This window comes from Bos grunniens, chromosome 17 (assembly GCF_055505025.1).
Source record: "Bos grunniens cultivar Pamir isolate PY7600 chromosome 17, Bosgru_T2T1.0, whole genome shotgun sequence".
In the NCBI taxonomy this organism is placed as follows: domain Eukaryota; kingdom Metazoa; phylum Chordata; class Mammalia; order Artiodactyla; family Bovidae; genus Bos; species Bos grunniens.
Window position 1 is genome coordinate 55,793,681 of NC_141181.1, and position 12,905 is coordinate 55,806,585.

Below are 12,905 nucleotides of genomic sequence, written 5' to 3' on the forward strand. Positions count from 1 at the left end.
GATTTCATTGTTAAAGAATTAACTCATTCAAGGCATTTGGTTTGATTTCAATTTGGGTATTTGTTTCCAGTTTTTTGTTTTTTGTTTTTTTTAATTCTTACTAACTTCCCTGTGCTTCCACAAAAAGGGCAGTGAATATCTGCATAGTAATATCTTTGCCTGTATATAAGGTATACTCCTAGGATAAATTCTTGGAACAGAATATATTATATGCTTCTGAACCATCAAAATGTTATAAATGAAGAAAATCAGTAAGATTTTTTATCTGTTGCAGTTATCTTTTTCATAATTTGGTGAGATTTCTTTGAATACCATTTTTTATCAAATGACTGATAGAAAATAATATGCATCCACCCTGACCTGTGGTCCAGATGGAACCTGGAGGCCCCTCATTACTTCCTTTACTGTCAGTTTAGTCCAAAACTTTTAAGAACCAGGTTATGAAGAACAGCTTCATGCTTGGATTCCAGACATCTTAAAATGATGACCTATAACCCTTTGAACTAGTTGTGAAACTTATTTCCAAGGGACAAGATGATTTTCAGAATTCAAATATTAGGAGCCACGGGGGAGCTGAGGTCATTGCCTAGTTCTGGCTCTGTCGCTTCAGGGTTGAGTGACTGTGATTTGACTGAGCTGGGAATCCCTACTGCAGAGGACTATTTCAGGATGTACTGTCTTCACATGGGGATCCCTCCTATTGAGAACTGGAACTTCTACATGGCTTTCTCCTTCTTCCGCATCGCCGCAATCCTGCAGGGAGTCTACAAGCGTTCACTCACAGGTAATGGGAGCCTAGGAGAGCTGGCCTCAGGGTGTGAGTCAAAGCCAAGAGGCTTCTCTCCCTGAAACCCTCTCATGACCAAACTACAAAGTTCAGTTAATTCAACCATTTGTCAGCAAGTGTATATCATATGTTTTTAAGAAATATTTAGAATTTTAAAAAATTATTAAGGTATAAAACTTTTTAAAAGTAAAAACACATAATAAGAACTCAATCATATAGAAGAATATAAAATCGTTTTCCATTTTTTTTCAGCATCACTCCTCAAAGACGAAGCTAAGTTAAGGGTTTTGGGCCCCAATTTTTCTGTATATCTGTTGTCTCTCCTCTCTGTCTCTCTCTGCAAGTTTTATAAAAGTGTGATCATTTTACATGTTATTTTTTTAGTACCTTGATATAAAAATTTTTTATCCCAAAGAATTTCTATGAAATACTATGGATGGCATCACCGACTCAATGGGCATGAGTTTGGTGAGTTCCAGGAGTTGGTGATGGACAGGGAGGCCTGGCATGCTGCAGTTCACAGGGTTGCAAAGAGTCGGACATGACTGAGCAACTGAACTGAACTGATTGTGTGTGTATATATATATATTTATATATTATGGCCATATATATGTATTTGACAACTATGTAAGGCAAATTCCTTATTTTTTTCCACTTAACAGTACTTCACTAAGACCTTTCCATGTGAGTGTGTATAGACATCATTCATTTTGCTTTCTATAGTACATTCCATTGTATGGATATGCTGTAATGTATTTAACCAGTTACCCTATTGATGTATCTTTGGATCGTCTGCAGATTTTCACAGTCACATAGTGGTTGGTGGACATCGTTTCTTACTCGTATTTGAATATATCTGAAGGATAAATTCCCAGAGTTAGAATTTCTGGGTTAAAAATTTGTATATTTAAAATTTTTTAGATGTTGCCAAATTGCCCATTGAGGGGACTGTTGAAGAAGAAAAAAAGATTACTGTATTTTCTTTGATGATCCTCTTACATATATGGGAAAATACTTTATTTAACCAGTGTTTTCTAGATTGTATCTTTAAAGTTTGAACTTTTGAGAAGAAAAGTTTGGCTACTTAGAACTGATGGTTCAATATATACACGTGTCACCTATGGAGTGTTCATATATATGCAAGTATGGCACAGTGCCAATTTAGTTTTCATTCTGAATTCTGTAGGGTAGACACTGAAATAATCTATAGCCTAAATTATTTAAGAAGGTATAAAGACAGATTAAATTTTGTTTCCTATGTAGAAGGAAAGCAATTAGAAAGCAGGAAGGTAGACTCTCCGAAAAAACTTCCCCAAAGGCTTAGCAATAGTGACTGGGCCAGTAGCATTAAATACCTATAATCATCCACATTATAATCTATAAATTCCATTCTTACCAAAAGGAACCAGGGCACGTTGGAGAAGTGACTGATTTCAGGTCTAGGGCAGAAAATCCACAAGATGAATCTGGAACATCTTCCTGTACCAGAAAGATAGGAAGTTGTTGATTATGAAGGTCATATTTAACTGTTTCAAGAGTCCACTTGAATAGGCTCCCACTTGCTAATGACAGGAAACTTTGAGCACCAGTAAGGATGAGAGCTGGAATGGATGACACACATCAAGTATGTTTAAATCCATGAGTAAAGAGTGATACTAAAAGTCTCACTGCTGACTGTGGAGGCTGAGAGGGAAGCAACCCATTATTCTGATAATTGGTAAATGAAGGGGAAAACGTCAACCACTTATCCTGCCTTTCCTATACAAATTAGTTGTCATGTTAACCAAATGATTAATGAGGAAGTTTCTCTGTAGAGAAGCATCCTGGACCCAGTGATAGAATTAGCATAGCACCAATTTGCCATCCTGGTACATGAATGCATCCGGAAAATAAGTGTTAATAGTGCTAAAATCGAGAGAGGCAGCCAGACATTACATATCTCCTGATGCTGCCCTCAAAAGTTGAACCTGGATCTGACCAAGCCTCTAGTGCCAGCCACCAACTTACAGGGAACAGAGGGTTCAGTGGAGCACATTAAATAGCACCACTGAGACAAAGCCACTCACAAAAATCCAGATTCTGGGAAACTTCACAGGGAAACAATTCAGTTTCTTCAACAAGTGAAAAAGGTGATATGATGTTGAGACTTAAAAGATATATTAGCCAAAATCAGTATTTGGACCTTATTCAGATCCCTGTTTGAAAAAAGAAATGTTCTGAAAAAATTTTTTCTGAGACAGTCTTAACTATCTCAGGGACTTAAAAGATACATTAACCAAAAACAGTATTTGGACCTTATTCAGATCCCTGTTTGAAAAAAGAAATGTTCTGAAAAAAATTTTTGTGAGGCAATCAATGAAAAATGAATTCTGACTAGATAGTTGAGGATATTAAGGTGTCATAGTTAACTGCTGTTCAAGTGTGATAGTGATATTGCGTGGATGTTTTTAAGTCTTTGTTTTTAGACATAAATGAAATATAAGTATAAAGATGTGGTGTTTGGGATTTACTGCAGCAAAATCCAGGGTAGTAGGGGTGGAAAGGCAGAGGATGAAACAGGATTGGCCATGCTTTGATGATTGTTGAAGCTGAGTGGCAGAAACCTGTAGGTACATTAAATTCTTCTCTGTAGTTTTGTTTGTCTTTGAAATTTTCCAAAATGAAAACTTAAAACGGCAAATAGAAAGAAGCCCAGCAGTGGGTTTGTTAGTACTATGGGGACATTTTAGCTTTGTGCTCATCAGTACCCAAGGCTTTCTGGCAGCATTCTGCTCTCAGCCAGGGTGTCAAAATCTTCTGAGAAGGGCAGTTGCAGTAGGGGAATTGATCATGCACTCACTCCCAAGAGCCACTGCTAGGTCAGGCACCATGCCAGGCAGTTGCTGTTGTTCAGTCACTCAGTTGTGTCTGACTCTTTGCAGCCCCATGGACTGCAGCACACCAGCCTCCCTGTCCTTCACCGTCTCCCAGAGCTTGCTCATATCCATTTAGTTGGTGATGGCATCCAACCATCTTGTCCTCTGTCGTCCCCTTCTCGTCCTGCCTTCAGCCTTTCTCAGCATCAGGGTCTTTTCCAACGAGTCAGCTCTTCACATCAGGTGGCCAAGGTATTAGAGCTTCAGCTTCAGCGTCAGTCCTTCCAATGAATATTCAGAGTTGATTTTCTTTAGAATGGACTGGTTGGATCTCCTTGCAGTCCAAGGGACTCTCAAGAGTCTTCTCCAATACCACAGTTCAAAAGCATCAATTCTTTGGTGCTCAGCTTTCTTTCAGAGAAGGCAATGGCAACCCACTCCAGTACTCTTGCCTGGAAAATCCCATGGATGGAGGAGCCTGGTGGGCTGCAGTCCATGGGGTCATTAACAGTCGGACACAACTGAAGCGACTTAGCAGCAGCAGCAGCAGCTTTTTTTATAGTCCAACTCTCACATCCATACATGACTACTGAAAAAATCATAGCCTTGACTAGATGGACCTTTGTTGGCAAAGTAATGTCTCTGCTTATGAATATGCTGTCTAGGTTGGTCATAGCTTTTCTTCCAAGGAGCAAGCATCCTTTAATTTCATGGCTGCAGTCACCATCTGCAGTGATTTTGGAGCCCCCAAAAATAAAGTCTGACACTGTTTCCCCATCTATTTACCATGAAATGATGGGGCCGGATGCCATGATCTTCGTTTTCTGAATGTTGAGCTTTAAGCCAACTTTTTCACTCTCCTCTTTTACCTTCATCAAGAGGCTCTTTAGTTCTTCTTCACTTTCTGCCATAAGGGTGGTGTCATCTGCATATCTGAGGTTATTGATATTTCTCCCGGCAATCTTGATTCCAGCTTGTGCTTCTTCCAGTCCAGCGTTTCTCATGATGTACTTTGCATATAAGTGAAATAAGCAGGGTGACAATATACAGCCTTGACGTACTCCTTTTCCTGTTTGCAACCAGTCTGTTGTTCCATGTCCAGTTCTAACTGTTGCTTCCTGACCTGCATACAGATTTCTCAAGAGGCAGGTCAGGTGGTCTGGTATTCCCATCTCCCTCAGAATTTTCCACAGTTTATTGTGATCGACACAGTCAAAGGCTTTGGCATAGTCAATAAAGCAGAAATAGATATTTTTCTGGAACTCTCTTGCTTTTTCAATGATCCAACGGATGTTGGCAATTTGATCTCTGGTTCCTCTGCCTTTTCTAAAACCAGCTTGAACATCTGGAAGTTCACGGTTCACATGTTGCTGAAGCCTGGCTTGGAGAATTTTGAGCATTGCTTTACTAGCATGTGAGATGAGTGCAATTGTGCGGTAGTTTGAGCATTCTTTGTCATTGCCTTTCTTTGGGATTGGAATGAAAACTGACCTTTTCCAGTCCTGTGGCCACTGTTGAGTTTTCCAAATTTGGTGGCATATTGAGTGCAGCACTTTCACAGGATTTGAAATAACTCAATTAGAATTCCTTCACCTCCACTGGCTTTGTTCGTAGTGATGTTTTCTAAGGCCCACTTGACTTCACATTCCAGGATGTCTGGCTCTAGGTGAGTGATCACACCATCGTGATTATCTGGGTCATGAAGATCTTTTTTGTACAGTTTTTTTGTGCATTCGTGCCATCTCTTTTTAATATCTTCTACTTTTGCTAGGTTCCTACCATTTCTGTCCTTTATTGAACCCATCTTTGCATGAAATGTTCCATTAGTATCTCTAATTTTCTTGAAGAGATCTCTAGTCTTTCCCATTCTTTTGTTTTCCTCTATTTCTTTGCACTGACCACTGAGGAAGGTTTACTTATGTCTGCTTGCTATAAGGTTTACTTATGTGTGCTTGCTATTCGTTAGAACTCTGCATTCAAATGGGTATATCTTTCCTTTTCTCCTTTGCTTTTCACTTCTCTTCTTTTCACAGCTATTTGTAATGCCTCCTCAGACAGCCAGTTTGGTTTTTTGCATTTTTTTTTTCCTTAGAGATGGTCTTGATCACTGCCTCCTGTACAATGTCACCAACTTCCGTCCATAGTTCATCAGGCACTGTGTCTATCCAATCTAGTCCCTTAAATCCCAATCTAGTCCCTTAAATCTATTTGTCACTTCCACTGTATAATTGTAAGGGATTTGATTTAGGTCATACCTCAATGGTCTAGTCGGAGAAGGCGATGGCACCCACTCCAGTACTCTTGCCTGGAAAATTCCATGGATGGAGGAGCCTGGTGGGTCGCGAAGAGTCTGACATGACTGAGCGACTTCATTTTCACCTTTCACTTTCATGCATTGGAGAAGGAAATGGCAACCCAATCCAGTGTTCTTGCCTGGAGAATCCCAGGGACAGGGAAGCCTGGTGGGCTGCTGTCTCTGGGGTCGCACAGAGTCTGACACGACTGAAGAGACTTAGCAGCAGCAGCAGCAATGGTCTAGTGATTTTCCTTACTTTCTTCAATTTAAGTCTGAATTTGGCAATAAGGAGTTCATGATCTGAGTTGTAGTCAGCTCCTGGTCTCATTTTTGCTGACTGTATAGAGCTTCTCCATCTTTGGCTGCAAAGAATGTAATCAATCTGATTATTGATCTTTGTAAAATGGGGATTAAAACAGTCATGCAACTCCAGGAATTCAGTGAGTTGAGCATCAGACACTCAGCACTAAGTCTGGTACATGTCAAGTACTCAGCAGTTGTAGTTGCTGCTGATGGAACAACAATACTGTTATACGTTAGTACTATTAAGGGTTGTTTAGGGGGTTCTCACTGGTTTTCTTTGCCTCTACTTAGGGCAAGCAAGCTCGGCGACTGCAAAACAAACTGAGAAGCTGACAGAATTTATGTCCAACCTGGCATGGGATTTTGCAATCAAAGAGGGGTTCCAGATTTTTAAGGAAATGCCAGCCACCAAACCATTAATGAGGTCCCACCACACATGGTCTCTGCTGAGGACCCCAGGCACGAGGAGTTATGTCACCTCCACAGACTCTTCTCCAGCTCATGCCTCAAAGGGAGCTCTGATCTTCTCTCCAGAAGGCCTTCCCCACCGAGTCAGGGAGCTATATCAGAAGCTGAAGGAGTTTATGGAACGACATGTGTACCCCGCTGAGCCGGAGCTACAGCGTCACCAGGTCTCAGCTGAGAGGTGGACCCCCTCCCCACTGGTCGAAGATCTCAAGGTAAAGCAGCTTTTCGTTAGTACAGCCCAACCTTAGCTCGTCCATATCTTAGCTTAACTCGTCCAACCTTAGCTGGCCATATCTGTTCCTTCTCAGGCTGTGAAGAGATGGAAGAGTTGAGTTCAGTGGTCTCTGCTGCCACCACCACTAGAAAGAGCCAGCGTAGATCACTCAGTTTCACTTCATTGTTCTTTCTGTGTGACCACGTCCTGGCCTGATACTCACCGCAGGCAGAGGAATGCCAAGTCTGTGGCTTCTAACTCTGAGGCAGATGGACTCATTTTATACATGTCTGAATCATGTAAATTTGAGACAGTGATATAAATTGCATCAGTTAAATGACGCTGTCTTTAAAGAATCCGTAACATCAAACCTGAAGGGCCACATCAACTGTAAACTACGTTTATGCTCCTGACACACAGTGACATCAGTTTAGTGTATAATGGAAATACCTGCTGTACTTTTTCAGGATTGGTCTTGGCTTGTGTTAGTTCTTAAGTTATCTGAGGTCTTCAGGAGCACATATTCTGCCTATGATGCAACCAGACCTACTTTAAAATGAATTGGCATTATCTCTACTATCATAGTAACAAACCTGTTGCAAATTAACCAGAGTTCAAACATGGCAAGATTAGAAAGAATTCATGACATAGAAAGAGTTCTATAAAGTTCTCTGGCCTCTGAGATAGTGACTGTCAACAATTTGATTTATAGGCTTCCAATTCCATTCTTCTAGTACATAGTAATATATATATATATTATTCCTATAATATATAGAAATATATATATATATTCCCACATCCTATTGTAATGAAACTGTTTTATTCAATTATTTGAATCTCCCACTGGCTTATGTTATTTAATGATGTATCCCATGTCAGTGCCTGGAGATGGATCCCCGAGAGGACCACATTGGGGGTGCACCATAATTTGGCTACCCTGCCCCCGGCTGAGAGACACTGTGGGGATCTCAGTGTAGGTCACTCCAGGTACCAAAGCAGCAGAGTGAGCAGCTAGCTGCTAATATGGACAGGGAGGCTGAAGAGCCAGCTGAAAGAGACAGTAGAAGCCAAGGGAATGCTGACTGCCAGGAGTGTGGTCACAGCTGTCACTAGGGCAATGGCCAGGAGGTCTCCACTGGATGCTTCCCCAGGACACTGAGATTGAGGTGGGAATTTTCAGCCAGTCATGTGTAGGTCCAATGCTCACATGTTGATGCCCCTGAAATTTTTACAGTGAGAGAGCACCCCAGAGTAAGAAGCGGTTTGGATCCTGTGCAAGCAAGGTGCATCAAATGCTTGAATGCTTCTGTGTCCACTTACTGTTTCTACAGTGTCTTTTTTTTTAACTTGTGGCTGGCTGGGTCTTCATTGTGGTGCATGGGCTTTCTCTAGTTGTGGTGTGCATTGACTTTTTTTTCCTCTTGTTGCATCTCTTACACAGGCTCAGTAGTTGTGGCCCATGGTCTCTAGAGCGCACAGACCCCAAAGTGCTCTGGCTTCTCTAGTTGCAGCCTTTGGGCTTTGTGGCCCCACAGCACACGGGATCTTAGTTCCCCCACCAGGGATCGAACCTGACACCCTCCCCCGACCTGCCCTCCCCCCGCCCAGTGAAAGCACTGTGTCCTAACTACTGGACTGCCAGGGAATTCCTGAATGAGACCATTTTAGGTCCTTTTCATCAGTAAGGTGCATACCATTCTGTACTCCCATTACCTTATGAAATGTCCTATACCCCACCTGCTGACCTGCACACTTAATCCTCACTCATTAAATGTACCCATCCAGTGCACAGAAGTATTGGAAAGCAGACATTATTGCCATGAACACCTCTAGTTTCTAAGTGAATGTATAGGAAAAACCTAGAGAATGTTCTACTTGTGGTCGTACCTGAATGGGAATCATAAGGACAACTAAGATTATTGGGGAGAGTGGTAAAAGAATGGCTCACAGCTTTTATCAAGTGTCATTACTACTCGTAAGTGAGAAGTATTTGGCATTTGTACTACATCTCACAAATCCTATGAGCTAAGCGTTATGAACCTCAATTTAAAGATAAGAAATCGAATTTGTCCAGGGACACAACTAGAAGTAGTATCACCTGGACTCAATGCAGATCTTCCGGGCTCAAATCTATGTGTTTTCCCCTCCCACAAGGAGATGATTCTATTCATTTCCTTATTCTTCCTCTTCTCAGAACTCCCTTGCTTCTTTTCCTAATTCTCCTTTCCTTTGCTGCTTCATTTGTTCCAGTTAATCTGTCCTTCCTCTCCTTGGTCACTGCAGTCTCAGCTAATTAGCTTAACACAGCCATGAGACAAGTGTATGTGCTGATTCTAGAAGTATATGTTCTCGAGCGCAGCCCCCATGTAATGGAAGAGCCAGCCAGGTGGTACCCTCCCAGTGGGAAGACTTTCCATCATCACTAATATTTATTGTAGCCCCAGCTTCTGAGTCCAACACTCTGTGTTCTCTGTGTTACCTAATTAATCTTGCCAACAATCTAGTGAGATGCATGTTTTGGACATAGGTTGGCTCCCTAGTGTCTCTTCTCCTTTCTTTGGGTAGTAGCACCCTAGTCATTTGGGTGCCTCCCTCCCTGCCTTTGGACAGTCTGGCAGAGCTGTAGTCAAGGTGCCAGCTCAACCCACCCCACAACACCCGGGCAGGAACTGGGCACGTGGGGGCAGCTCCGTGGTCCCTACCTGGAACCGGAAGAGTTTTCGATAGAGAAAACAGCTGGCACTCACTCACTGAACAGCAGGACTGCTGAGTGTTTGTCCTGCTGCCATTCTCTAAGCTGCCTGGATTCCCATCCATTTCTGAGCCTCCTTCTCTAACCTGAACTCCTGATAATCTTCCCATTCGGATCCTTTTTCCAGTCAGTCACCTCCATTCCTAGTCTCACTCAGTAGCTGTGACTGGTAGGGTGGTTGGTGACGTCCCCTGTCAGGGATAAGGAAACTGCCATGGGGAGCTCCACTATCTTGCCCAAGGTCTCCCAACAGGTGTGGTGGGGCAGGGTCTGAATCAGGCAGTCTGACTCACGGTCTGGGTTCCTGATCCCCAGGCTGGACTCCCTGGTTTCCCTGTCGGGAGCTATGTTCAGAAACCTAGGGGGTACTTCCCCAGGACCAAAGTTGTGCCTCATGAAGAAAGCTGGACAGGGGATTTCCTTAGGTACCTCATCACCCATCATCATCATATTATTCTCAAAGCAACTGAGACTGCCGCCACATCTCTGGGCTGGTTCCCTGCAGACTCGCTAAAGGACCTTCACTCTCTTGTGTTCATGATGTGAGGTCTAGCTGTGTTGTGATGACAGTAGTGATGCTAGCAGTGATGGAAGTGGGCTAGAGGGGCATCTGGGATGTAGACACGGGGAAGTGAACTGATTGCACCATCCCTGTTTGGAATGGGCTGTCCCCAGACACCTCCCATTCTCCTCCCACAGATCTGTGGGGTTGTATCCCGCCTGATGATTAGGACTTATTATTTTTCATGGGCCAAAATAAAATGAAGGCCATCCTGTGTGAACCCCTGATTTCTTTTTGCCATGACAGGAGAAAGCCAAGGCTGAAGGACTTTGGAACCTTTTCCTACCCCTGGAGACTGATCCCAAGAAGAAATACGGAGCAGGGCTGACCAACATGGAGTATGCACATTTGTGTGAGGTCATGGGCACGTCTCCGTATGCTCCCGAGGTACTTTCTTTACCGTCTTCCTCAGCATGGGAGAAAATCCTTGTCCTCCAGAGAGTTCAGCCATCCTCCTAGGCTGATGGGGTTCCCTGCAGCAGCACTGGCCTCAGGAGCTCTGACACAAACTCAGACTTCTTATGAGTAAAGACACTGCAGGCAGGTGGCTGGAGCCAGAGCAGGAAAGGAGCCAGGGGTGGCGTCTTCTCAGGAAGTTAGGGCCTGGCTGAGCACAGCCTGGCTGGCTTCTGTGGAGCCTCAATCCAACAGCTCCAATCTACTTTCTCTCCCCAAGGAGCTCTGAGGTTGAGCTTCATGGGCCTCTGAGCTACTGTATTCAGAATGTTGTGGGTCTTTGCATTTCCTTGGGGAGAGGAAGGACTTTCCTGACGGTGTCAGAGGACCTGTGACATGAAAGAGTTCATGTTTCTGAGATGTTTGAATTTTAAATATGGAAGTGGAAGTCACTCTTATGCTTTTTCTTCATTCCAGATTTTTAACTGTTCTGCTCCAGACACGGGGAACATGGAACTTCTGGTTCGATACGGCACCGAGGAGCAGAAGGCCCGCTGGTTGATTCCATTGCTGGAGGGAAAGGCTCGCTCCTGTTTCGCTATGACTGAGCCCCAGGTGCCTACCTTGGGTCACCCACAGGCGCTCCTCATCAGGCCAGACCCTCACCCAGCCCCATCGGGCTCTGCCATCAGGGAACTCAGGACCCTTGCCAGCTCTAATCAGAATGTGCTCTCACTCAGGTCGCCTCCTCAGATGCCACCAACATTGAGTCTTCCATCCGAGAGGAAGATGGCTTCTATGTCATCAACGGTCACAAGTGGTGGATCACAGGTATTTGGCCTGAAATTCATTTTTCAATCACATTTATGTGGGTCTTCCCTGACAAGCACGTCTTCTCTGCCCTGCTGTTGTCTGAGAAACTGTGGGAGGGACTAGCTTCACTTCCAGTTAACACAAAGGAGATTCTGTCTCTGTTCCCAGAAGAGGCAGCAAACCCTGAGAGAACCAAAGGTTCTACATGGACTCCAGGTGACCCCACATGTGACAGTTCCAGGAATCTCTCCTCCACTCCCCACTCTCTTCATTCTGCTGTGGGTGTCTCCCTTTAGACAGGCCAGAGGTCACTTCCTCAATGGTGTCCCCCTCTTGTGAGGTCAGCTGTGCTACAGCAGAAGGGCTGGTGATAATCCTGTCGTTCACTAGGCTTTAACTCTCCAGGGCCCTCGGTACATGCTGTGGGGACCTCCCCTCACCGAGTCTCCACCCTTCCCCAGAAGGTCTGTGGTATTATCCCCACTTCACAGAGAAGGAAACCAGGATGGAGAAGTGACTTGAGTCACTGCCCAAGGTACTAGCCCCCCTATTGGCAAGTAGAGAACCACCCAGAGTTCAAGGCTGGCCTGAATCTGAAGCCTGTGCCCAAAGCCAGCATGTTTCTACCTCCCGTGGGAACAAAGCAGAACAGGCTGCCACTGATAAAGTAGCAGTTTTCAGACTTTTGTCTCCAAAGTATATTTTCAACCCAATGTGGTGCTTTACAAATCAGCTGTTCTTAGGATGTTGGATTCCTTCCTCACTGGGACAGAAACCAGTTGCTCTTATTGCTGGTCAGAGGGCTGCATGTCCTCATCTGATCACGTGACATCTTAAAGGGCCCCATCTGCTCGCTGACTTCAGCTTCTGTGGGCCAGGAGACTCAGTGTTTAAGGAGAGCTGATGGCCGTGGTGTCAGATGATGGGGGTCTGTCTCTCTCCTTTCCTGGCAGGCATCCTGGATCCTCGCTGCCAGCTCTGCGTGTTTATGGGAAAAACAGACCCACATGCCCCACGCCACCAGCAGCAGTCTATACTCTTGGTTCCCATGGATACCCCAGGGATAAAAATCATCCGGCCACTGACGGTGTATGGGCTGGAGGATGCACCAGGTTGGCCTTTTGGGAACAGCTCGCTTCTCTGTGTGGGTCTGGGTCTGGGTCTGGGGAAAAGGCTTTGGGCAACCCTTGCTCAGTGCAAAAGTAACACCTTTATGAGTCTAAGGAAATTTGGAAGGCCATGTGCTCCTGCATTTCAGTTCCATTCATGAGTATCAACCATGTTGGCAAGTTTCAGACAGGCATTCATCTGTTGTTGTTGTTGTTTTCTCTTTTAATCATAGAAGACAAGCAGGAGTCTAGGAGGTAAGAAGGCCACAGAGAATGGAGGCAGGAAGTGGCCTCCAGACCCTCTCTTCTAGACCTCAGTGTGGAAAGCCGATTTCCTGGCTTGGAGGTCC

General features: G+C 44.3%; 1 protein-coding gene and 1 long non-coding RNA gene across 16 annotated transcripts in view; one reads left to right on the plus strand and one right to left on the minus strand.

The window, feature by feature from the left end:
• The window catches only part of LOC147355456 (acyl-CoA dehydrogenase family member 10), a 48,388-nt gene that overhangs the window by 28,351 nt on the left and 7,132 nt on the right, over positions 1-12,905 (plus strand). For 10 of the 11 annotated variants that reach the window (XM_086347807.1, XM_086347815.1, XM_086347810.1 and 7 more), the window contains 6 exons: positions 611-784; positions 6,533-6,921; positions 10,484-10,624; positions 11,111-11,248; positions 11,374-11,464; positions 12,400-12,558. In XM_086347807.1, coding sequence (XP_086203933.1) covers positions 611-784; positions 6,533-6,921; positions 10,484-10,624; positions 11,111-11,248; positions 11,374-11,464; positions 12,400-12,558 — 1,092 coding nt within the window. Of the gene's footprint in view, positions 1-610; positions 785-6,532; positions 6,922-10,483; positions 10,625-11,110; positions 11,249-11,373; positions 11,465-11,851; positions 11,982-12,399; positions 12,559-12,905 lie in introns of all 11 variants that reach the window. The other variant, XR_015144506.1, reaches the window with a different exon arrangement.
• The window catches only part of LOC147355457 (uncharacterized), a 71,911-nt gene that overhangs the window by 17,271 nt on the left and 41,735 nt on the right, over positions 1-12,905 (minus strand). For 4 of the 5 annotated variants that reach the window (XR_015144516.1, XR_015144515.1, XR_015144517.1 and 1 more), the window contains one exon: positions 2,184-2,266. This is a non-coding gene — a long non-coding RNA (uncharacterized LOC147355457). Of the gene's footprint in view, positions 1-2,183; positions 2,267-6,184; positions 6,301-12,905 lie in introns of those variants that run through there. The other variant, XR_015144520.1, reaches the window with a different exon arrangement.